The sequence below is a fragment of the Camelus ferus genome, chromosome 7, assembly GCF_009834535.1.
Source record: "Camelus ferus isolate YT-003-E chromosome 7, BCGSAC_Cfer_1.0, whole genome shotgun sequence".
Classification (NCBI taxonomy): Eukaryota; Metazoa; Chordata; class Mammalia; order Artiodactyla; family Camelidae; genus Camelus; species Camelus ferus.
The window spans coordinates 17983519-18008850 of NC_045702.1; the positions used below are offsets into that span (position 1 = coordinate 17983519).

Below are 25332 nucleotides of genomic sequence, written 5' to 3' on the forward strand. Positions count from 1 at the left end.
GGCTCCACATGGCTTCTCATGCTTTTGGAGAAGTGCTGTATTCGTGTCCACATTCTTGCACAAAATGTGAAAGTCAGAGTGTGCCCTTACCTAAGAGGCAGTGAGGTCATGAGCAGGATCTCTGATTGTCCCAATGACTTGTCCTGGGCTTTGGGTGAATGTTATTTAAGCAAACAGCAAACTCCGTCCTTTCATCTGTGTGATGGCAAAATTAGCCTGGCCGTCCTTAGGGCTCAGCATTGTTGAGACGATGGAATGCAGTCAGCGGAGGAGGCATGAAATGTCAAGCTTTCCCTTTCAGAGACAGTCAGTGTTATCCTGAAAAGTGCTGCTGGAGTTTGGCACAAGTGGCCAGTGGATGTGTTTTAGTTAATGTCTGAGAGAGAATGTAGAATGTCAGTTTGCATTCTAAAGTCGACAGTGCTGGGGTCAGAGGAAGGAGGTGCTAGACGCAGTAGTATCCGCGGCGGCCAGAGGAGGGACGTGAAGTGAGTGATGGGGGCTTGTTTACTCACTAGCAGTGGAGGGTAGTGCCACAGCTCCGCCCGGGATCGAACTGATCTGAACAAAGGACAAAGTCCTAAGGCGGAAGCGCTGAGGAAGACTTCTAGAAAGGACTGCATGTGAGGCATAATCCTCATTTGAATCTATGCATGGAGGTTAACTAAGTGTCAGGAAAAAAACCTTAAATGTGGTCCGTGCCTTCCTGGTCAGAGACTAAGGGAGCCTAGACAGAGGTCCAGGTGACACTGACAGTCGGAGTGGTCCCTGCTTTAATAGCTGTCAGTTCTTCCTCTCTTCGGTCCTGCTCCTGTGTAGATTGTAATACCCTTAGGTACATGGGATTTTATTCCTTCATTCGAACACATGGTATGTTGCTATGCCCCTTATTTAGACAAATGATACCGATCTTCATCCCCTCTGAGCAGCTGGGTTGCTCTTTGGGATCTCTGGGTTTCCCTGTAACTTTTCATATTATGGAAAGATGGAATAAATGAGGGTGACTTGGCCTGACTTTCTTACTAGTGAGAAGATACTTCAGAGCCTAAGTTATGGTGGACCTTTGAATATAAAAGATACAGTTTTAAGGTTTTGAACTCTATGAATTTTCACTAAAGAGCCAAATTTTGACTTCATAGACTTTAAATGGAGCTTCCCAACCAGACGAGCTTCGTGTGTTTGATCGCAGCGTCGTAGACTTGAAGAACACACGGGACTCCTAGTGCGGTGCGGAGGGACTGCCGCTTGTTTGTCAGGGAGCCAACTTGTGAACCTCTAATACGTAGGTTCACTGTTTCTGAAACATGATTGCATATCAGAACCATCTGTGGAGCTTTTAAAAAAAAAAATCAGGTATCCAGGCCTTAACCCCCAAGATTCTGATTCAGTAGGTTTGGGGCAGAGGCAGGTGTGGAGTGTCTGATTTAAACTTCTTGAAAATTTTCTAATCCCTAGCTAGGATTCATAACAAGCCTAAAAGAACTAGATGTGTAATTTCTGTATTTTTTTGAAATTGAAAATCCTCAAGGACCCCTTGGGGACTCCAAAGGCAGCCCTGGTCAAGATGATCAATAAAGTTCCCTCAGTTCTAGAATTCTAGGCTTAATGTCACGAATTCTATCCAGACTCTGCTTTCTAAATACTATTTCCGCTGAAAAGAACCAGAACTCCATAGAGATGTTTGATTCAAGACTAGGCGCAGATTTACAAAAAGACCCTAGGTTATCATGTTAAACCAGAAAGCAGGGAAACGACCAAAGTCTACCAAGAAAGCAACTTGAAGAAACTCTCACTGGGGGAAGATGGGACGATATGAATATTACGAATACAAATAACAATATCAGTAGATTAACACAGACAAAACGTATTTAAATTTGTGAGTTCATAAAGATCCTGGACCAGAAAAATCTCACTCATCCCTCTTGGAGGACGCTAGGGGAGCACCTCCTTATTTTGAAAACCAGTAAATAAAAAGTCAAACATTTTTCCTACCTTTCCTATACAAACTATTCCTTTATGAAGCAAATAATAGATGAAGGGAAGTTTCTTTCTATAGGAATATTTCATTTAATATGTAAACAAAGAGTGATAGAACTACAGTGTCACTACGTAACAACTCCTAATGAAATAATGGATCTAAGAAATGCTCACCCATGGCTGTGAACATTAAAACAAAAAAAGGAGGAGCTGGTAGATTTTATGTCTCTCCTGCTAGAAGACGCTGGACCATCTATGCACCCTTCTTGCTAAAAAACCCAAACCTGTATTTGTCAGGACTCTGGATCTAATAATTTACAGCAAATACAAGGATGAAGAAACATACTAGCATTCATAGAGATGCAGTCCAACAAAATCCAGATTGTGAGGGAATCTTCAGAACAAGCCCTCTTGGTTAAAAAAGACTTAATAGACACAAACCAATTAGTAATATGTAAATCTTACTTGTAACCTTATGAGAGTAGAACAAACAAACTATAAAATACTTATCAGACAATGAGGGAAATTTCAACATTGACAAGATATTTGATGATTAAAGAATTATTTAAAAATACTTTTGAGTGTGATAATAACATTTTTCTTGACTTTTGTGAAATTTTTGATAAAAAAAATGCTTAACCATTTTCAGATGAAAAGATCAAATCTGAGAATTGCTTTGGAATAATCCAAGGTTAGGGAGAGAAGTGACTAAGAACAGATCAAATGAGATTGGCCATATGTCGATAATTTTTTAATGTAGTTGATGGGTACATGGACATTTGTTTTGTTATTCATTCTACTTCTGTATACATTTGAGTATTTCTGTTAAATAGTTCTGCTAATTATATGGTAAATAAAACTCAAATCTAAAATTGTTTTCCCTTTTTTTGTAGATGGCAAGAAAGAAGTTGAAACGTTTCACTACTTTGGAGCTTATGCTCAGCACCCTTCTGCTTGTGGTATTTCTCATCACTATTCCTCTGTTTGTGCTTTCAGCCAGAGATTCTTTGAAATCAGAAGGTAACAAGGAGCTCGGGTGCTCCCCTTCTGTATGTTGCTCTTATCAGAGTAAAAACCTCATAAATGGCAGGGAAGTGATGCTTTCATGTTCACTGGTGGGTGTGTGTGTGTGTGTGTGTAGGGGGGATGTTGTATGTGTGTTGGGGTGCACTTACCTAACACTGTGACAGCACAGTAAATACTCATTGTAGGCCTGAGTCTGACACTTTCGTTTCCCAACTAGCACAGTGCACAATTCCACAATAGGCACTTGAAATATATCTGTTGAATTTCATTGAGTAATTATAATTTTTTAACAATGATAATTAACAATACCCTTATAGGAAACATAGTAAAGTATTTTAGGACAAAGTTTGGTTCTTTAAAAAAAAAAAACAGCTACCTGAGTTTTTTTCTTTTAATTAGAAGTTTATTGAATGGTTTTATTCTAAAGAGGGGCTGGATTGTGCTGTGTTATCCACGACTTCTTACCTGGGTCTCATCTCAGAGCACCTTCCTAAGTGCAGCAGGAAATGAGGGGCCGTTTGTCGCCAGAGGAAAACCTTTGCCCCTCCCACCTCATTCACAGCCACGCCATTTCTACTTTCATGGGAAGGTAGATTAAATAATCTCAAAGGCTGTTCAACTCTTAAAATTTTATGATCCTGAAGATGGAACTAAAACCCTTATTCAGAAACTGGCACAAATACGGAGTTCTTTTAATTTCCCAGTTTTGAATTGGAAACCCTAGTGAAAAGAAAACTAACTAAAAGCTCCCTTGTTCTGTCTTAATATTGCTATTGGCTGGTTGTAGTGTATCTTAAAGAAATCTCACTTCCTTATTTTAGAATGCAATCAACGTGCCTTATTTATTTTACTGATTTTTAAATCTGAATCAAGACCCTGGCAAATATTGTAGCTGCAAGTCTCTAGATTGGTGGTGTCCCTTTACATTTTTGTCATAGGAGACTTTACCTTTACATAGGAATGCCACCAGTCAGAAGTGTTCCCTGTCAAGGGATGGCCTGTTGACTGAGCAAGCTGAATTGAGGTTACTCTGATTAGGGTGGTAACATTCACAACAACAACATAGAATGTACAGGTTCTCATCCTATTTGCAAATATATTGGAAATAAAGGACCAGAGTGTACAGACTTCTCTGTAAAGGGCCAGATACTTAATACTTTAGATTTTATGGGCCACACATTCTCTGTCCTAACCACTTAATTCTGCCTATGATGGACAAAAGCAGCTATAGACAATTACATAAAACAACAACAACAAAAACTGGATGTGGCTGTGTGCCAGAAATATTTTCTTTACAAGTCAGGCTGTGACCTAATTTGGCCCTCAGGCAGTACTTTGCCGACCCCTGGACTTGAACAGGTAGATTGGTTCCCACCTTGGTGAGTTTCCAGTGCGCTTCTTGTAGGTACTGTTTCACAGGTGGGCCTTGGTGGTCGAAGGAGACGATGCAGGTGTACATAGAGGTGAACACAGTCATCAGGAACAAAATGAGGCTTTACAAGGTGAATGTGTACATTTCATGGTCATAGAGTGAAGCCCAGTCAGTCATGGAATCAATGTACTTGGAGGTGTTGCAAACTATGGGGATATCAGATGCCTGTGATGGTAAATCTGTCTGATGGTCATTTTGTGTTTGCTTTTGGGATAATCCGCAGATCCTGGGACTGCAGTTACTCCAGATCCTGGGACAACAGTTACCCCAGATTCGGGGATGAGTTCCACCCCTGAGTCTGCTGAGTGCCCAGTGGTAAACGAATTGGAACGGATAAACTGCATCCCCGACCAGTCCCCAACAAAGGTTTGAGTTATGGACCTTGTTTTCATTTAAGAGTTAATGCTGTTGGATAGGGTTTTAGTTTTTTTTTCTTCTTTTCCTATTTGTAGCCCCCAGAGAGTTCTCTGTTGTTTGCATTGCAATTAGGAAAAGTAATCCTGTATTCATGCTATATGACAGTGCAGCTTTGAGAGAGGAAAAGCTGGGAAATTCTGTTGAATTTTGAACAGATACAGCAAATAAAAGTACGGGCTGCCAGCTAAATTTGAATTTCAGAGAAAGAATGTATGTCCCCATGTAAGGGACATACTTACACTAAAAATGTATTTGTCTTTTATCTACTTGGTTACTAGTTCTGTCTGACTCTTACTGACTCTGTTTCTTTCTCTCTCTCTCTCTCTCTGTCTCTCTTTCTCCTTTCACAACTCCAAAAGGTTATCTAGGATCTATGATAAAAGGTCATTCATATTCATAAAACAGTATTTAAAATAAGGACAAAGTTTGAAGAGCCAAGTTTTGAAGGAAGAGGTAATAAATACCAGATTAAAGATAGCACACTCATCAGAGTTTACTTCAGGACAGAGCTTCCTGATCATCAGCTGAAGTCCAACTGAATGTTATGATTATAAAGTGCATTGCACGCACCGTGTCAGTCACATTTTATGTTGAGAATGAATAAAAACCAAATGTAGCTCTCCGAGTGAAGTCCACTGACGTGCAGTGGCAGATCTGAATCGGACACAGAAAAGGTGCCTGCTGTGTGTGCCTCTTGGTCGTGTGGCTGTCTCACGTGTGTCACTGCAGCCATCCTGCTGATAGTGGGCTGGGATGATCCGTGACGTTCTTTTTTATTTAATTTATTTTTTGTTGAAGTATAGTCAGTTACAAGGTATCAGTTTCTACTGTACAGCATAATGTCTCAGCCATGCATATATAGACATATATTCATTTTCATATTCTTTTTCATTAAAGGTTACCACAAGATATTGAATATAGTTCCCTATGCTAGAAAGAGGAAATTTGCTTTTTCATCTGTGATGTTCTTGAGAGCTACTATTTTGGTTTCTCTAAAGGTCCTAATACCAAAAGACATTTTTTCTCTTCTTTTTTTTTTTCTTTCATATTTTTGGAGGCTAGAAGCCCAAAATCAAGGGGTTGGCAGGGTTGTTTCCTGGGAGGCTCTGAGGAAGAACCTGTTCCATGCCTGTCTCCCGGCTTACGGTGATGGCCAGATCTTGGCATTCCTTGCCTTGTATCTGCATCGCTCCATTCTCTGCTTCCAACTTCACATGGCATCCTCCCCGTATGTATGTGTCTGCATGTGTGTGTGTGTGTGTGTGTGTGTGTGTGTGTGTGTGTCTGAGTGTCTGTGTGTTTGTGTGTGTCTGTGACCAAATTTCCCATTTTTATAAGGACTCGGATCATATTGGATTAAGGGCCCACCCAACTCAGTATGATCTTACCTTAGCTAATCACATCTGCAACCATCCTATTTCCAAATAAGACCATGTTCTGAGGTCCTGAGAATTAGGACTGCAACGTACCTTTTCTGGGGACACAATTCAGCCCATACGTGGGCAGAGTCACAGAATGGGAACTATGGAAAGTGGAAATTGTTACAACTTGAGCCTCCGGTACTGATGAAAATGGCACGGATGCTGAGTTTGAGAGAACTAAGACAGCAAAGGAACAACAGATGATTGAGCAACCGTCGTGATGGCCTGGGGCTGTAGGGAAGCTGGAAGTTAAGGCAGAAAAAAGAACCAGAGCCAGGTAAGTAGTGAGGAGTAGAAGAAATGCCTGGGAGCTGCAGTTAGGAGCAGGGTGATAGGACAAAACTAGTTAGGAAGGCCAGAGGCTCTGTTGAAGGCAAGAGAGAGCATCAGTAAAGTAAAGAAGTAGGGATCAGGAAGTCCCCAGGACGGGACAGAGCAGTGCCCTGCACAGAAGGGCAGAAGCCTGGACAGCAAGCCTGCTGACGTAGGAAGGAGTCCCAGGTAGACCGATTCGGCCCCCTCCATCTGGCATCTTGCCCTGACCGAAACGAACATAGGTTTCTCTTGGAGTGATGAAGAGACATGTCTGCTTGCAGTAGGAAGAGATGGGTCTGAACAGAAAAGGTAGATTCCAATTTTGGAAGACCTTGGGTTTCAGTTGGGGAGATTGGCTTTTTATGTGACACACAGCAGTGACAAGCAACCACTTAGGGCTGAATGAGATCATGTCTCTAAGGAGAGAGAGAATAAAAGACTTAGAAAGCAAGGAAAAAGAAGATAGAAGAGAGAAAGAAAAAAGAGGCACTTCAGTATGGGGCCAAATGTCACAACGTTCGGTATTTTAGATGATAGGTTCAATGCAGAGGGGACAAGCTAAGGAAATGAATACCTGGGCATCAAATAGGAAGTCATAAATTATAAAAGAAATACCACGTGGATCACATAGTAGAAGAGATTATTGTCAAGGAGAAGGTGACAGTGTGGAATTAATGACAAGTAGGATTTTGACAGAGTTGGGAGGATTGACAAGTGATTTCAAGATACAGAGATTAATGCAAACGAAGAGAAAAAAGAGGAAATTGCGGGCACATACACGGCATATTGAATGGTCCCCTATGGCCAAAATACAGGATGGGTGCTGGAGAGAATACACTGTTGAAGATTGTAAGGCAGACTGGAGCTTGATGACAGAGGACCATTAGTGAGCTGTTTGTCATGGGAATGGGGACTTGTGGTCTAGATGTGTTGTACCTAAGCAAGACGATGGACACACTACATCTGCAGAAGGTTGAGTCACCACTTACTTGTCCCTGTCATTCTGTGCTAGGGAACCCGCTGCTCAGAATGCTACCTGGAAGACTGATGTATCCTCTGTCTGTTCACTGTCCTACAACACCCCCCTTGTGACTGGCTCTGTGAGCTTCAGGAGTCATTACTACCTCAGTAAAGTTTCTCCGGTGTTTTATTATAAGAAGACCCTTTAATAAATGCTGTGGTATCAAGACTGTAGTTCAGTAAACAACCTTTGCCTTTTTCTACATGTTATAACCCAACTTAATTGATCTGTGACCTTGGCAGCTCCTCACTGGCCTGCTTTTCTTTAGCTCTGCCAGGGAGAAATACTCTGGGAGTACTTTCAATGGTCTGTGTTTTCATAGACGCTATAGCTTGGTATTTTGTTGTGTGTTTTAAGTATCCTGGGGGCTATATGCTGATCCAAACTGTTGTTGAGAGCCTGAATCTGCAGATAATTGTCCAAGGGAAGCCTATGGCCATGTGGGGGAGGGGAGTGGGAAGAAGTTGTGAACTTGGCACCAGGTGAGGCAGAATGTTCTGCTGTCGAGGCTGCTGCTGCATCACTTTATCATTCCTCTCTCCTTCTCTCCTCCAGGGTTACTTACAAGGAACTAACAGTATACATCTCCCTTCAGATAATTCTTTGTTGTGAATCCCAGCGTTTCTTAACCCAGTCACGGGAGGGAATCCTGTGTCCAGAACAGGATAAAGTACTCTGTCAGCCCACCCTGAGTGCTCTTAGGAGGCTTTTTTTTGGGAGAGAATGAGCTCCAGGAATCCTTTTCATGGGTCTCAGAGAAAAAGACAGCTCAGTTATCTGAACCCCTAGTGCCGGTCCTTAGTTCTGGGCTTACCGCTGGTGGCAGGGCGTCTTCCCTCGGACGTGCACAGTCACATCCCTGAGCTCATCACCCTCTCACCCATCCTGCTTCCCCATCTCTACTACAGATTTCTGTTAGCAGTTCTATTATACGTCTAGTCTCTGAGGCAGAAGCAGCAGAACTTTCACTTGGGTCTTCCTTTCAGTCCTTTTGGCTATGTATTTTAAAGCGTTTTCTTTAACAACATTTTCTGGAAAAAGCACTTCATTTCCGTTCTCACTGCCATCGCACTAACCCATCATTACTTCATGCTTGGGTTACTCGTAGCCTGCTAGTACCTTCTGAATTCCGTTCTCGCCGCCTATTCCATTACACGTGTGACTGAAGCTGCTCTCTTGAATGTCCTACTTTCATTATATTTCTACCTAACTTGGGTGTCTGCAGCATCTAGTACTGTGTATTGAGTGATGTTCAAACACTTCCATCATCTAAGACCCTATTTAACCTTCTTTGTGCCTCTAGAGCTACAGTTAGACCATCAGCCCCTGCAGATTGTAGAAACAGCTTCCTGCGCTTAACCTATTCGTTCTGAAAGAGCTTATCACTTCCCACGTCCTTGATGAAACTTTTACCCATAGTTCCAGAATCCAGAGCTGGAAGATGCCATTGATGGCAGGGGGCAGAAATATTTAGTGTAAATTCCAGATATCCAGCTCAGGAAAGAGATGGTAGATAGTCATTTAAACTATTTGATTTTCAGGATTAGAATGTACTGCATAAAATGGGAGGGCAGGTTTACATGCTTAAAATAAATCTGCATGCCCTAAGGAATGATTTAAGCTGAGAACAGTTTACAATTATGTGTTTCCTATTAATAATAATAATACCAATGGTAATCTTTATGATGGTATTTGAGAAGTTACCTTATTTCTTATTCAGAAACTTTGTCATTTTTGATAATAAGCACAATTGGTACTTACCTATTTATTATTTATTTATTGGCTGATGACATCTTTTTTCCAAATTCCATTTTCACACCAGTGTGTTTAATGGATCGAGTTGTATGATGTATCAGCAAGTGTATTGCGTTTTGTCAAGGTCGTTACAAGTCTCCATCCTCAAAGTTACTCTGTGTTCACACAGCATTAGTTAAGAGCCCTTTTATTGTCCTGGGAAGAGCGGCGAGCTGAGAAGTCCTGAATACAGACTTAAGTTTGTGTTTTATGCCTTGAATTGGTAGTGTAGCCATTGGGCAGCCGCATCTTAGGGGAGCCAGGGTATTAGCGTCTAGTCCTGGCTTTGTTTCTGAAAAACTCTGTGACTTGATCACTAAGTCACGTTTTCTTGCAGACTGTCAAATCCTTATCAGTGAAATAGGACAGTGTGCTCATAGAAATTTATTCATTAACAAATAACTACTGAACAAGTGCCAAGAACTCTGCTAAACTCTGTGGTTAACAAGGTTTGAAGGTGGTGGCCTTTCTTTCTTTCTTTCTTTTTTTTTTTTAATAGTTATCTTTTTCTTTCTTTTTTTTTTTTTTTTTCTGGGAGGGAGGTAATTAAGTTTATGTTTATTTTTAGGAGAGGTCCTGGGGATTGACCCAGGTCCTTGTGCATGTTAAGCCCGCACTCTACCACTGAGCTATACTCTCCCCCAAGATAAGTAGCCTTTTGACACAACGTTGTAAACTGACTATACTTCAATTAAAAAAATTTTTTTTTAATAATAGCCTCTGAGGTCCTGGCAGATGTTCTCTGAATATTCACTGTAGCATAATTTTGAGGACTAGGAAATCTGGATCCTAAGAACTGCAGAGATGGTATTTTCCTTTGAAAGTCTTTGCTATCAGGCTTCCCTTCGGGATGGAAGAAAGTGGCCAAGTTAAGTTTCCAAGCCTGATTCAAAGGGCGTGTATTATACAATAGTCCATAATTTCATTCATTCACTCACTTGTTCAAATTTGCTGAACATAAAAATAGCTAAGTAGTGTTTTAATGAGGAGAAGGTGATTTGGAAGTTTTTTTTTTTTAAATCATCAGGTGTTTTTCAACTTCTAAAATTGTGGCCACTATTTGAAAAAGGGCTGCCTTTTCTCATTCCACTTACTGCCCTTGTATCAACACTTTCTGATTCTATGTTTTTGTTCAGAGCATCAAGTTCTCCTGGCATTTTAGAAAATGACACCTTTATCTGTAACAACAGGGGGCAGAAGAGATATAGAAATGGATAGTGAAAAAATGTATTTATATTTGGATTCAGGATCTAGTTCATTTGAATGAGTGCATGCAATACTTTTAGGCTTCCCTGCAGGTCAGTGATAGAGCTGTCCTGAGAAGAGTCGGGCAGCTGTGAACCCAGCTGCTTCACCTGCTCCACACTCCCTCCAGTTGGACTAAAACACCAGCCTGATTAAAGAGCTCAAGTCCTTTGCTTTCTTAGAGCATAGACCCCCCCCCCCCAATTTATTCACTCTTACACAATGAATTCCCCAAACTTAGTGGCTTAAAACAACCATCATTTTGTAATATCTCCTGATTTTATGGGTCAGAGATGTGGGCAGGGTTCAGCTGGGTGGTTCTTCTGTTCCACGTGGTGTTGACTAGGATGACTTGGTGGTATAGAGTTGGTGGCTGACCCGGTCTGGAGGGTCTGAGATGGCTTCACTCACAGGCCTGGCACCTTGGTGAAGAAGGCTACAGGCTGACCTCACCAGTGCCCCCTCCCTTTCCATGTGGTCTCAGAGTCCCTCTCGGTGGTCTCTTTGGCAGGGCAGTTGGACTTCTTCCACAGTAGCTCAGGGCTGCAAGAGACAGAGATGAAGCTGTCAGTCCTCTAAAGACAAGGCCGCGAACCTATGTGGCATCACTTCGTTGCACTCTGTTGCTCAGATCAGTCAGATGCCAGCCCAGATTCAACGGCAAGAGTGACAGACCACACCTCCTGAGGGAGGATGTGTCAGAGAACTTGCAGCCCTTTGAAGCAGCCACTTAGAAATGCTGATTTTGCTCAGAGTGGGTGTTAGTAAACAAAAACTGGAGAGCCACTGGACAGTACAGAACGGAACAAGATGCAGGCGCACAGGGTTAGAGGAGCCAGCACCGGGGATAGGATGGTTGGCAGGGCTGAATGAACAAGGCCCAGTGCAGACCTGCTCCCTCCAGGGGCAGGAGATGGCTAATGCTGCCTGGCTCAGGCTGGCTCTCAGGGCACCCGGGGCCCTTCCTTTTCCCTGTTCACCTTTGCCCTTACAACTTTGCCTTCCATCTTTTATAGATGCTGCAGTTGCTGAGGTCCTGATATATATTTTTTAATCTTAGATCTGCTGCTTCCTAATGACACAATAATGCACACATTCCGAGGCATGTGTAACCTTAGCAGAAAATTATTTTCAGCTCACTTTGGTTTGTACATGTTTCTTGTTTGTGTTATTCTGGATTCTAATTCTTACTTATTATTGTACTTGTTGCAAGTATCTTCCTCTGTTATGAGGCTTCACCTATTTTACACTGTCTTGGTGAACAGAAGCTGTATATTTCAGTGAAATCAAGCTTTTTCCCCCTTATATTACATTTCTGTATTTCTACATTACACCATATCTCAAAAACTTTCTATATTACACTTCTATTTTACATCATATCTCAAAAACAATTCCAGGGAGATTAAGGTTTAAATGTTAAAAAAAGGAAAAAATTACAACTTTAAGAAGAAAATAAAAGATCTAATATAATAATAATTAACTTATTTGGTCTAAATTTATTTCTATACATTTTCTTGGATTTCTACTTCTATGTCTCCTTAATAAGGGATATTTACTTAAAGTGTATTTGTCAGATGTTACTATAGCTACATTGGCCTTGGGTTAACATTCTTCTCACATACCTGTTTTCCCTACTTTTAGTGATTTTGTGAGCTTAAATTTTGGGTATGCCGCCTAGAAGCAGCTTCAGCTCAGTTTATTTCTGTAATTGCAATCTGATTATTCTTGAGTCTTTTAAATTAAGTGTTTGAGCCATATGATAATTAACATGAAAAAATTTTTTCTAAGGTCTCATTTTGTGTTTTCCATGTGTTCTGTTTTTTATGTACTGCTCCACCACCCCCTCCCATATACATGTTTTCTTTCCTTATTTCTTGCATTGGTATTTTTTCCCCTCAATACTGTATTGGAAATTATACACTCTATATTATATTTGTCATTTCTTCATAAATTGTAATTTTCACGCCCAACTTATGGGGCATTTCGTGTGTAGGATCTGATTCTTTTTGTGTGCCTTCGATCCTATTCATGTCATTTTTCATCATTTCTCTCTACAACTCTTCTCTGGGGTCTCACATACTCTTTACTCTCTTGTCTTTATGCCCCGTGTTCTGCTCCCCCTCCCCGCCTTATAACTGCTGAGCTCCACTGCAGAGCCTGGGGTTTCCAAGTGGCCAAAAGACTCTTCCCTCTTCCTGTTGCTGTGGCCACTCTTTGATCTTTGCCCTTTCCAGTTCAATGAAGAAGTTATTAAGCTCTGCAGAGCATACAAAAACCATGCTGTTTAACACTCTTCACCACTTTTCTCTTTTCCTGTTATACTGAAGTTTCATCTGAGTGAGTTTTGAAAGGAAAAAACAAAAACTGCTGATGGAGTTGAGTTCACAGTGAAGCTTGATTCCATAGCGATATAAACCAGATGGGCACCATATTTCCATCCTTAATATTGGTTATTAGCATAAAAATTAGCATTTGATTAAATCTTATTGTTTCCTATATCTAAGCAATTTTTTTTGTCTTGTGTTTGCAAAGCATTGCCTTGTCTTCCTGAAAATCTGCTCAGCAGATACTCAACCCAGACTATAAATGGAAAGCAAGTGAACTAAGTTTTGGTCTTTGTCTTTTCAATAACTAACAAAGTGACCTTTGGCAGATCACTTCACCCCTGTAAACCCTTACCTCTGTGGCCCGAGCTTCTTCATTTGTAAAATAATGTAGCAGGAAGTGTTAGTTATCTAGCTGTGTAACAAATTATCCCAAAACTTAATGACTTAATACAACCAACATTATTTTCTCACGGTCTCTACAGTCAGAAATCTGGCCTTGCTGGATTCGGGTGCTCTTGGCTTACAGTCTTTCGGAAGGCTGCAATCAAGGTGTCTGCTGGGATTGTGGGATCATCCTTAGCAAGTTCATTTATTGTAATTATTAGCAGAATTCAGCTGCTCAAGGATTATCAGACTGAGGGCCTCAGATCCTTGCTGGCTATTGGCCAGAGACCAGCCTCACTTCCTCACCATGTGGATCATTCTGCAATCCAATATCTCACTTCTCCCAGAGCGAGGGCTCCAACAAAGCACGTGAAAGAGGGCAAGCAAGACAGGAGACGCTCTCTCTGTGATCTAATCTTGGGAGCCACAACCCATTAATTTTGCTCTCGTGTTCTATTAGTTACACTCAGGAGTGGTTTCTTTGTACTTATTTTGTATATAACCTGATTGCTTCTCCCAAATTAGTTGCTTTGAGAAAGAGATTGTGTTCATTTTAGTCTCCACTTGACTCAGTCATTAATTGTAGTATAAGGCAGGTACCTTTCTCAAGTAAGAATTAGAATCTATTTGTGTTTCAAGAAACTATTACTTTCTGCCTTGGGAGGAGTTGAGAAAATATATATATATACATATATATATATAAAATATATGAATTACAAGCACACATAGGGAATATACATGTTTAAAAGTCAAAACAGAGTTTGTTTGATTTCAAAGCTTACAAAAAAGTTGATTGCAAAGTCTTTTTTTTTTTTAAGCCAAAACCAATATTAATGAAGCTCTGTTTGTACTTTTGGGTTACTGGTGATATTACTATATTGTATCTTAGAATATCTAAATAAATTATCAGTTTTATTGTGACAACAGGTATAGAATACATTGGGGTCCCTATATTGTTATGTGATAAGGGTAACAAGGAAGGACTTAGGCCAGAAAAATTAGTTTTGAGTGCAAGCTCTGCATTGACTGGGGTTCAGCACAATTTCTCTAAATCTCAGTTCCCTTATTTGTAAAATGAGGTTAATGATACCGCAAGCTCAAATTGTATTTTTCAATGATAGTATTTGACAGATAAAAGGAGTTACTCTGACTAATCTCTGATTTTAGGCCACATGTGACCAGCGTGGCTGCTGCTGGAAACCTCAGGGAACCATAAGTGTGCCCTGGTGCTACTACTCTCAGAGTCACGGCTATCGAGTGGAGGGCGACCTTGTGAAGACAAGTGCAGGTGAGCAGACGTGGCCCTGAGGGAGGAGGTTGGCTCTGTAGACTGCAGACGAGAGCTGGAGCAGCAGGCAGGACATTGCTCCTCAGCAAGTTCTCGAATCTACTTTGGCATCAAGGAGAAAAATCACTCTCTTCTTGGGACCAGCCCCTTGGACATAAAGCTTAATTTTATGTGGCTATTGTTTGCAAACTTACACAGCCAATTATGAAAACCCTTTGCCTCTGCAAACTAGGATTCACAGCCCAGTTGGACAGGTTGCCTTCTCCGTCTCTGTTTGGGAGTGATGTCAGCAACGTGCTTCTCACAGCGGAATACCAGACGTCTAACCGCTTCCACTTTAAGGTTGTAGTTGGTTTATTTTTTAAAGTCTTTTTTGGGAGGTTCCTGTTCCCTACCTGATGACTGCAGTTCCTGGAGAGTAGAAGAATTTGCTAACGGAGGTGTTTTTCTCTCCTGCCACTGTTCTTACTTACCACCCGAATGTTGAAGGCATCTATAGCCTTCTTTCAGTGTGATCACTCCTTAAATATACATTATAGAGTCCTCTGGTGAGCTGTGGCTTTCATTTATTTTTCCTTGGTACTGTGTGAAATGCAGTAGGGAGGGGGAAAAAAAAGAATTATCACAGCTTTGAAAATTCTAGAGATAATCCACCTCTGCAGACTTCCAGTGTATATTTCTACCCAAAGATTAACTTACACCCAAGTGGGAAACGTCTGCATGTGGTGACATCAGGTGTACATCTACCTCAGACATAATGTCATCTGGTGCCCAAGTTGCGGGACCATGAGCACAGATGTTGGGAAGCACTGGTGTTGGTAGGGATGTTCCTATTTTAGAAAAAATAGAGAAGTTTTCATTTTCACTTTCTCTCCTAATCTCTCTGGACAGTTAACTGACCAAAACAAGGACCGATACGAAGTGCCCCATGAACATGTGCAGCCCTTCCAAGGAAGTGCTGCTTCTCCCTTGACCTATGACGTGGAGGTCTCCAAGCAGCCATTTAGCATCAAAGTGCTCAGAAGGAGCAACAGTCGGGTCCTGTACGTTTTGAAAACGTGCCTGGGGATCAGAGCATGAAGGCGATGGGAGAGGGAGGTCTGCAAGCCTGAAGAAGGGGTCATTTCAAAAATATTCGTGAAGATTATGTGCCCACTGTTGGGGACAAGAAAATCCACCTCCAGATACATCCTCTTTTTTTGCTGTCCTTCCTTCTTTCTTCTTTCCTCCTCACCTCCTCCTCCTCCTCCTTCTCTGCCTCCTCCTTCCTCTTTTTCATTACTAAGCACTTTTTATAGGCCAGGCCCTGGGCTGTGTCCTTTTTCTCTTTCTTCCTTCTGTTTGATCATTTTCCCTCCTTATTTTCCCTTTCTTTCCTCCACCCATCTAACACGTATCCACCAGAAATTATGGAACATCTACGATAAAGTAAGAATGGTATCCTGGTCATGTGATGTAGTATCAAGGGTGCAAAGCTAGGAAATGTGCCAAATGGTATCTGCCCTCAAGAAGTCCTGATGTCTTGATGTCCATGGAAGAATGTCATAGGAGGGCAAATGGCGCCAATTAAACAGAGGGTACTGAGTCACTGAGATATAAGAAATACTCCTAAGCAGTAGTAGTCGTAGTTCCTCTCCCCTGCACTTGCCCACCTGTTCCTGTGTTTCCACCCGTGTCTAGGTTTGACTCAAGCATCGGGCCCCTCCTGTTTGCGGATCAGTTCCTGCAGCTGTCCACCCGACTGCCCAGTGCTAACGTGTACGGCCTGGGAGAGCACGTGCACCAGCAGTACCGCCATGATATGAACTGGAGGACCTGGCCCATATTTGCCAGGGACACAGCCCCCACTGGGGTAAGCTTTCAGGAAGGCCCCTCCCCGCTGGCTGTCAGAGCCTCATTCTTGAAGGTCACTCCTAGCAGGACAGTATATCGAGGAAGAGTAGGACGCTAGGGTGAGGCTGTCTGGGTCTGAATTCAGGCGCTGCTACTCACCAGCCATGTGGTTCCGGGCAGGTTACCTCTCTGTGTCTTTAGTTCCTCGTCTGTAAAATGGGGGAATATCCTTACCTCATAGGGTTGTGATGGCAGTGACATGAGCTGATACACAGTAGAGTCTCTCGAAGAGTGTCTGCCACATAGAAAGTGCTCAATAAATGCCAACTACTTTTCATGATTTTTTTTTCTTTTGAGTAACTAACAAGTTGTGGAGAAAACATTGCTAATATTGACTGCACAATAGTTGATTATGATCTCTGTGTTTTAGGTTGACCTTTATAAATCACCAATTTACCAGGTTTGTCAGCAAAACAGGAGAACATGTCAACTAAAATTCTGATTTAATCATTCTTTGTGTGAAGAACGTTAGGGGCAGTGAAAGAATAGAAGGGATAGTGCTCTGTTATTGTTGTTATTGTTTTATTTTATTTTACTTTTTCTTTTTGTTTTTTGTTTTGATTTGTTAAAACTGTTAAAACTGCTAAAACCCAAAGCAGAGGTATTTTCAAGACTCAGCAATACTACATGCGAGTCTCATTCGGCAACTTTCCTGATAAGCAGAACTAGTGACCAGATGAAAGGAGATTATAGGAATAATTTATCAAGTGAGTTTTTAATATACGTTATTTCTATTTACCAAAAGAACTCTGAAAAAAGAAGTCTAATACATGCCATTTAATACTGAGGAAACTGAGGTTTAGGAAAGCCAAATAAATAGTCCAATGTAAAAATAAAATAAGTTTGTAAGGAACAGAAACAGGATCTAATCCCTGGCTCACACTCCTTCTTAGATACCATATGCTGGTTCAGAAAAACAGGAAAGGAGTGGAGTGAGAGCAGCTCACATGGAATAGCTGGTGATGACTGTGTAATGAGGAGCCATAGATCCTCACGCCCAGAGTGGGCGGCATGGGCACCGCTGTGTGAGAACTGTGGGCTCTCAGCATCCTTTTCTAACTACTAAACTAGAATCCACATCTCTATGAGGTTCCTATGTAATTTGTATATGCACCAAATTTTGAGAAATGCTGTCCCTGAGCAGTGGTTCTCAAACATGACTACACGTCGGAATCACCTGGGGAAATTTAACAAACTGTCAGTGCCCACTTCTCTCCCCAGGGATTGTGTTTTAATCGGGGTGGGATGCAGCACAGGTTGAGAACTACTGTTCTGAAGTCCAGAAGACCAGCTGAAGTTCTAATACATGCTGCTGTAAAGACTAGATGACCAGGTATCTCAAGTGCAGCGCCATCGAGGTGCAAATTAGGAAGGTGCCTCATTTATACTAAGGTTTGGTGGAGCTTTGCAGATGGTTAGGTCAGGCTTCTTTGAGACAAGTTCAAGACAAGCCTCTGAGAGAAGAGCTTTTTTGGACTACAGTTTCAAACCTCCTGTTCACCCGCGTCCTAACATATCCCAAGCTCTCACATTTCTGTTAGACCCATGATCATATCTGGCTCATTCTGTCAGAAAATACTAATTCATTTGATTAACATCAATGAAATATAGCCCTTATGTTAACAGTTTGTGTCTTCTTTGACCATGAGTTCCTTGTCAATTACTCACATGATTAACACCGATTTCCTAAGCTATTTCTGGCCATGTGGGGTTTGGACTATTAGATTGTAGATTTTTGGTTCTTAATTGTCTTTCTGCAGGATGGAACTAACTTGTATGGTGCACAGACATTCTTCCTGTGCCTTGAAGATGCTAGTGGATTGTCCTTTGGAGTGTTTCTGATGAACAGCAATGCCATGGGTAAAAAACTAAAGGAATATTCATGAAAAATGTGTACGAGAACAATTTTCAGTCCCTTTCTTACAGCGTAATGATAAAAGGAACAGAGCCCTTTAGGAATGAACCATAGCTTAGGGCCTTGTATGTTCTCTGTTGCTTGGGTTACATTCCTGCAGTAATGATGGGATGTTGGGTGGGCACAGCGTGTTCTGTAGTAGTGAATGTCACCAAAGAAAAATTTTTCTCTACCCTCTTAGGTTTGGTATTTGGGAGCCTGTGAACAAAAGGCAGATTAGCAAGAGAAAAGACGGAGTTTATTTACATGTGCAACAGGCACACACACAGGAGTGCTCAGTGAAGAGTAACTCAAAGGGTGGTTAGAATTTGGGGCTTATTTTGCATCCTAATGGGGAGGCAGAGAAAGGCACTTAGGATGAAACAAATGACTTCTTAGAAGAGGTGGGAGGAATAAGGGCATTTCATGAGAAAACAGATGACTTTTTGGAAAGATCCGTGAGCCCTTAGGAGGATAATTGGGAGACCAGATATTCTTGTGACTGTGTCTGGTTGGGCGTGGTGTCAATTTATTGTCTCCAAGAAGATTAGTTTTGCTTCAGGGGTGGGAGTTTATGGCAGTTGAGTTCTGATGGGAGACTCTGCTTTTAGGCTCATAAGGGATTTCAGATTTCAAATGTCTTCAGCTTACAATAATTTTTATGCCATGATGGCTTATTCTGGACCCTTTCATGAAACTGATTGCTTTTTCACGAAATCCTGACACAGCAGTTAAGACACTCCAGTCACAAGTTACTGAAATTTGTCAGAGAACAAATGCTTGACTCTCTTGTGCTGGGAGGGTGGACTTTGGCCATCAGAGTCTGTCCCTTGGTATACAAAATCTGAGGCATTAGAATCATTTCATTAAAGTTCAGATGATTGGGGGTCCTCCGGTCTAAAACTTGGTCATTATTACTCTAGAATAAATTCTAATGTTTATTTTCTTCATTTTTAATCTTTCAAGAGGTCGCCCTCCAGCCTACCCCAGCTCTCACTTACCGTACCATTGGGGGCATTCTCGACTTCTATGTGTTCTTGGGAAGCACTCCAGAGCAAGTTGTCCAGGAGTACCTAGAGGTAAACTTACAGTATCAAGGAAGCCCTAAACAGCACAAAGAAAAGTAAATTTAACATACAAGTGTGACTCGTAAAAATATGCTATTCTAAGCAGCTGTTATAAGCGTGCTATTAACAAATTGACCCTACCCTCAATGATTCACAGAAAGATGCTAAGAAAAGAGACTAGCATTCTATTGTTAATGAAATAGTGTGGGAAAGTGGGATATGCTTTGTGCCCCTAAACTAAAGCTTAGAAAAAGCTTTATTTTTAATAGATCACTTGCTAACTTTCACTCTGCGTAATTCTTTCAGCTCATTGGACGGCCAGCCCTCCCCTCATACTGGGCACTTGGGTTTCATCTCAGTCGTTATGATTATGGGACCCTAGATAACATGAAAGAAGTCGTGAACAGAAACCGTGCAGCGCAGCTCCCTTACGTAAGTAAGGCTTCAAAAAATCCTCCAAAAAAATAAAAGAATTTCTTGGTTTTACTGAGAATACTGCCTATTCCCAGTATAAGCAGCTGTGCTTAAGCAGGCAATAAGAGCGACTACTCACACTGTCTCATCTTGAGTTTTTAAAAATATATATCAAAATACTTGTATATATTCAGAATGCTAGACTTTTTTGTTGGGCCAACCATTCCTTCAAGAAACTGGTCCTTTTTAGTCGGAAACTGTACTCAGAGACCACAGTTATGGGGTTCCGAGGCAATCTGGTTTTGTCTCTATTTTTCTTATTACATGTTTTATTAGTAAAAATTTCTTATGCTTACTGTGTTGATTATATTTTATATAATGCATTTTTATTTGAGTTCTCAAAACATTTCTTTCCCTAGTTTAGGTGAACAAAAGGATACAGTACAAACATGTAATAAAATATTTTTGTATTTTAAGTGGCTAAATTTAAAAGTGTCTATTATACAATGGGCAGTGAGGTTTTACAAGAGCTGCAGACAGAAAAGCCCAATGGTGTCTGGAATAGTCCTTTCTCTCCCCTACCCCGTGCCCTTGCAGGCAGACACTTAGGTCCTAGAGCAAGAGTCAGTTTGATTTTGGACTCCCTTATTTTCATACAAGTAAAATTAGGAAAGAATAAATGCCAAAGAAGGCGTGAAGGAGAAAAGCAGCAAAACAAAATGTGGGGAAGTAAACTGAGGGAGAAGACGTGGAGAGAATCCTTTCTCCCCTTTGCCTTGTGGATGGGGTAGGATTTGGGTCATGGATATGTTTTGATGACCTTAGCGATTTTTCCTAATTGCTGTGGTTTGTTTGGTAGATTGGATTGTAATGCCGGAAGGCCAGGCAGCAAGGTAGGGTGATGCGGTCCATCTGGTTCCAGGGGTGGGGTCATAACCTGTAGACGCTGTGTGTTCTTCCAGGATGTTCAGCATGCTGATATTGACTACATGGATGCGAGGAAGGACTTCACTTATGACCCAGTAAATTTTAAGGGCTTCCCTGAGTTTGCGAAGGAGTTACACAGTAATGGACAGAAACTGGTCATCATTGTGGTATGTGCCACCCCTCTTCCCCCCAGATCAGGTACTTGTTCTTCCTTGTCATTACACCCGCCTCCCTCCCTCATCCCTTAATTCCTAATCTCCTTCCAGTGCCTCTTGCTGAAAGCTAGGTCCTTCACTGTATTTTTTCCCCTTCTTAGGATCCAGCCATCTCCAACAACTCTTCCCTAAGCAGTCCCTATGGCCCATATGACAGGGGTTCCGATGTGAAGATCTGGGTGAATGCATCAGATGGAGTCACTCCACTCATTGGGGAGGTAACTCCATGGGGAAGCTGGGGGCTGGTGGATGGGCTGTGGCAGTGTGTGTGTGTGTGTGTGTGTGTGTGTGTGTGTGTGTAATTACATTTTCAGGTGCCTTATATGTGCTGGGTATCAGCTTGCCCTTGTTCTTTCACCCCCAGATGCCTACCAGCCATCCTAGCCTTTACTTTGCCTTCACAGCAGAGGGTCTTTAAACAATAGCCTGCATGCCGACCGCCCACCTCCTCTCCCCCCCATTCGCTCTCCCACGGCCTGCAGTCTCCGTCTTCCCCCATCACTCCACGATGCTGCTCTGACACCCGGCACCAGTTACCTCCTAACTGGCAAGTCCAGTGGGACGGTTTCTTTCCTCTTCTTACTCAGTTTCTCCGCAGTATTTGACAAGTCTGACTACTTCTTTCTCAAACTTATTTCTCTCTGTTTTCCATGGAGATGTTACCTGCTGGTTCACTGCTAATACCTCTGCTGACCTGAGTGCGCAGTGTCCTCAAGTGACCGTTTGACTCCTCCTGACGTTCGTTCTGAGTGTTTGCACCACTTCACGTTCCTAAGCAAAGAGGATCTGCGCCTGGGCACCGCTGCTGCCGTGGTCGTGTTGGGAATTTCTTCGCAAAGTGCTCTGTTTCTCTCAGTATTTATTTAACTTCCTCCGATTGATGGTTTTCCTTTCCTCCTGCAGGTCTGGCCTGGAAAAACTGTGTTTCCTGATTTCACTAATCCCCAGTGTACTGCTTGGTGGACAAATGAATTTGAGCTTTTCCACAATCAAGTGGAGTTTAATGGAATCTGGATTGTGAGTTCTTAACATTCCGATTACTGGGTGACTGGGTAGATCTCTATCATTGAGTCATGGAGCATGTGGGGGAAGGGGGGTTGAGGAAAGCAAATACAGCAATAATTCTAAGTATTCCCTCTCTTACTATTCAAATAATCCTACCAAAACATGTAGCTTAGAATTAAAATCAGATTGTATCTGCAGATCTCGATACTAACTACCATTATGTAAAATAAACAACAAGTTTATACTGTATAGCACAGGGAACTATATTCAATATCTTATAGTAACCTATAATGAAAAAGAATATGAAAACAAATATATGTATGTATGTGTATGACTGAAACATTATGCTGTAAACCAGAAAGGGATGCAACATTGTAAACTGACTATACTTCAATTAAACACACACACACACACACACACACACACGCCAGTTGTTAGAAGTGGAAGTGAACTTGTAAATCTGGTTTTTTCCTGAGTCTAGCTCTCCTTTTACAAATGAATGAGCTGAAGTGAAAATAGATCATGTACTCCTTATGTTGTCACAAAGTACATGAATTGTTCAGTTGCCAGTTCAGAGCTCTTCCACCTGCACGTGTTGGACAAACTGATCAGAGCCCAAGTACTCAGGTGCATGACAGAGTTGTGGCCACAGTGAGGACAAATGTCTCACATGGTGTCAAATGAAAACAAACGCAAAGCATCAGGTGTTCAGCACAATTTAGGGAGCTCTAGGGTTGAACTTCTTTTCTATTTATAGAAGGAAGGTAGAACATTCAAACAGTATGAAGAGCTAAAAAGATGAGGAGCCCTGAAATGATATCAGCCAGACATCTGCCGTCAGCGTTTTGGTTTGCATCTTCCCAGAGCCCTTGCAGGCCCGTTGGGGCACGCTTGCCCTCACCCTCTCTGCGTATGCTTGCGCACGTGTGTGCATTTGCGCGTGGGTGCACTCATAGCTATGTTTGGATATTTAGAGAATGTATAAGTTGATATATAGGGGATCATATAAATTGGAAATTTTTCTCACCTGATGTCTTTGGAAATTTTTCATTTTCAATAATGATAGACATATATCATTTTGAAGGGATTTTAAGACCCTTCTCCAAAAAACCTTCGATGGGTAGATAAGACAGGGCAGGAACACCTGTTTCTCACCATTACATAAGAACCTCCTGAAAAAAAGAAATACCTGTAGTTATTTTTCTGAGTCCTCAAAAAAAAAAAAAAAAAAAGACACCATCAGTACAACATACGAAGACACGTTACTTTTCCTTAATAGTTTCTGCCCTTCGTCTTGCAGGATATGAATGAAGTTGCCAACTTCGTTGATGGTTCGGTTTCAGGATGCTCCACAAGCAATCTAAATTATCCCCCTTTCACTCCCAGTAAGTGCTGGTGGCTAATCTGATTGAAATGGGAATGCATAGCTGGTATTTTGAACTCCTAAGGATGGATATGAACATCCTAGGCTCTCGTTGACTGATCCCTCCTTTGTCCCAGGAGTCCTGGATGGGTACCTGTTCCGCAAGAGCCTCTGCATGGATGCAGTGCAGCACTGGGGCAAGCATTACGATGTCCACAGTCTGTATGGCTACTCCATGGCCATTGCCACCGCAGAGTAAGGCCATTGTTGCTACAGACCTAATACGTGATCAGACTGTTAGTCTTGCTAGATGCCAGATGCCAATGTATTATTTTTAAGAACTTGGCAAGATAAGTATGGTTGTTATTACGGAGTGAAGGAAGAAAATCCTGGGCACATAGGGAAGAAAGGCTCCAATCAATACTTGTGGAATGTATATAATGAAAGAATGAATGAATAAATGAAAGAATGGAAGGTTAGAAGAAAAAAAGAGAAGTAACTTGACCAAGGTCAAACAGCTAATAAATTGTAAAAGCAAAGTTTGGACTCATTTCTGCATGAGTCCGAGGCCCGTGTATTTTCTTCCGCCATATTGTGTAGACCAGAGTATGGAGGGTTGAGTAACTTGTAGACCTCATGTGCTTTGGGGTTTTAGGTACTGGCTCAATACCCTTCTCCTGTGCTGTGTCTACCTTTATGTGAATGAAAATTCTATAGCGAGGAAAAAGTATTGAGAATTTACTCTACTTGCTGCAACTGTGGCAGCAAGAAGCCAGACCAAAACCACACTCGATCATTAGCAAAGTCATGGGTGTAATTTTAGCCTTCTTGAAAGTTGTTGAAAAAAATCATAGAACAAAAGTTTTTAGGTCTATATATAGACATAATTTAAAAAAAAAGATGATTATATTTACTTTAAAATATGCACATACATATATAATTTTAAAATGTCTTTTCTTATTACAATATATGACCAGTGTTTCTACTTTAAAACAATACAAGTTCCAAAAGGCTGTTCACAAATTCATTTTTGTGAAACCACATGATGTGTAAGACTAATGTATATACATCTATGTAAAGCTAAATTTCACCTTCATTCCGTAAAGATTGTATACTTCTAGTTGCTAGCTTCAAGACTGCTTTTGAAACTTTTGGAAATCATAGAGTTAATGATGTACATAAAATGACTAAAGCAAAACAAGGCAAAACAAAATATAAACACACTCAGTAGTGCAGTCTGCCCCCAATAGCAGCTGAAAGGGAGAACACTAGAAGAGAAAAGCGGGGTGTTAACTTTTGAGCTCCTCAACGTTGTCACTGCATCCCCTGGGCTGAGACACGCTAAGGTTGCACATTGACTCCCTAAGTCTCCTTCCTTTTCTAGAGCTGTCAAGACTGTGTTCCCTAACAAGAGAAGCTTCATTTTAACCCGTTCTACCTTTGCGGGGTCTGGCAAGTTTGCAGCCCACTGGTTAGGAGACAACGCGGCCACCTGGAGCGACCTCCAGTGGTCCATCCCTGCCATGCTCGAGTTCAACCTTTTTGGTATCCCAATGGTGAGTCCACATCCTGAGCTCTCTTATGAACCTCAGTCCCCAGAAAGCCTCATTCTAGAAAGTTTCCAAACGATGAGGCTCCCCTCTCCAGCCCTCCATGGCCCAGGGATTTAGCGTCTAGAGATAATGTGCTTCGTACACATCAGTCCAGCCCTGATACCTCGACGGTCTTTCCTGTACCACCTCATGAGGATAGAAAGTACAACCTTGAAGTGGTATCGCTGGAATATTTCCTGCTCAAATATAACATGCAGACAGAAAAAGTGCACGTATCCTCGAGTATACAGTTGATGAATACTGAGCACATCTGTGTATCCAGAACCCAGATGAGGAAACATAATATTGCCAGCA

At 41.6% G+C, this 25332-nt stretch overlaps 1 protein-coding gene across 3 annotated transcripts in view; it reads left to right on the forward strand.

The window, feature by feature from the left end:
* MGAM (maltase-glucoamylase) overlaps nt 1–25332 on the forward strand; it is a 76562-nt gene that overhangs the window by 13082 nt on the left and 38148 nt on the right. For 2 of the 3 annotated variants that reach the window (XM_032483515.1, XM_006185395.3), the window contains exons 2-16: nt 2871–2997; nt 4659–4801; nt 14527–14647; nt 14880–14989; nt 15539–15690; nt 16328–16499; nt 18301–18400; nt 19401–19513; nt 19808–19933; nt 20878–21009; nt 21159–21275; nt 21961–22074; nt 23363–23447; nt 23563–23680; nt 24810–24981. In XM_032483515.1, coding sequence (XP_032339406.1) covers nt 2871–2997; nt 4659–4801; nt 14527–14647; nt 14880–14989; nt 15539–15690; nt 16328–16499; nt 18301–18400; nt 19401–19513; nt 19808–19933; nt 20878–21009; nt 21159–21275; nt 21961–22074; nt 23363–23447; nt 23563–23680; nt 24810–24981 — 1902 coding nt within the window. The remainder of the gene's footprint in view (nt 1–2870; nt 2998–4658; nt 4802–14526; nt 14648–14879; nt 14990–15538; nt 15691–16327; nt 16500–18300; nt 18401–19400; nt 19514–19807; nt 19934–20877; nt 21010–21158; nt 21276–21960; nt 22075–23362; nt 23448–23562; nt 23681–24809; nt 24982–25332) is intronic. The other variant, XM_032483516.1, reaches the window with a different exon arrangement.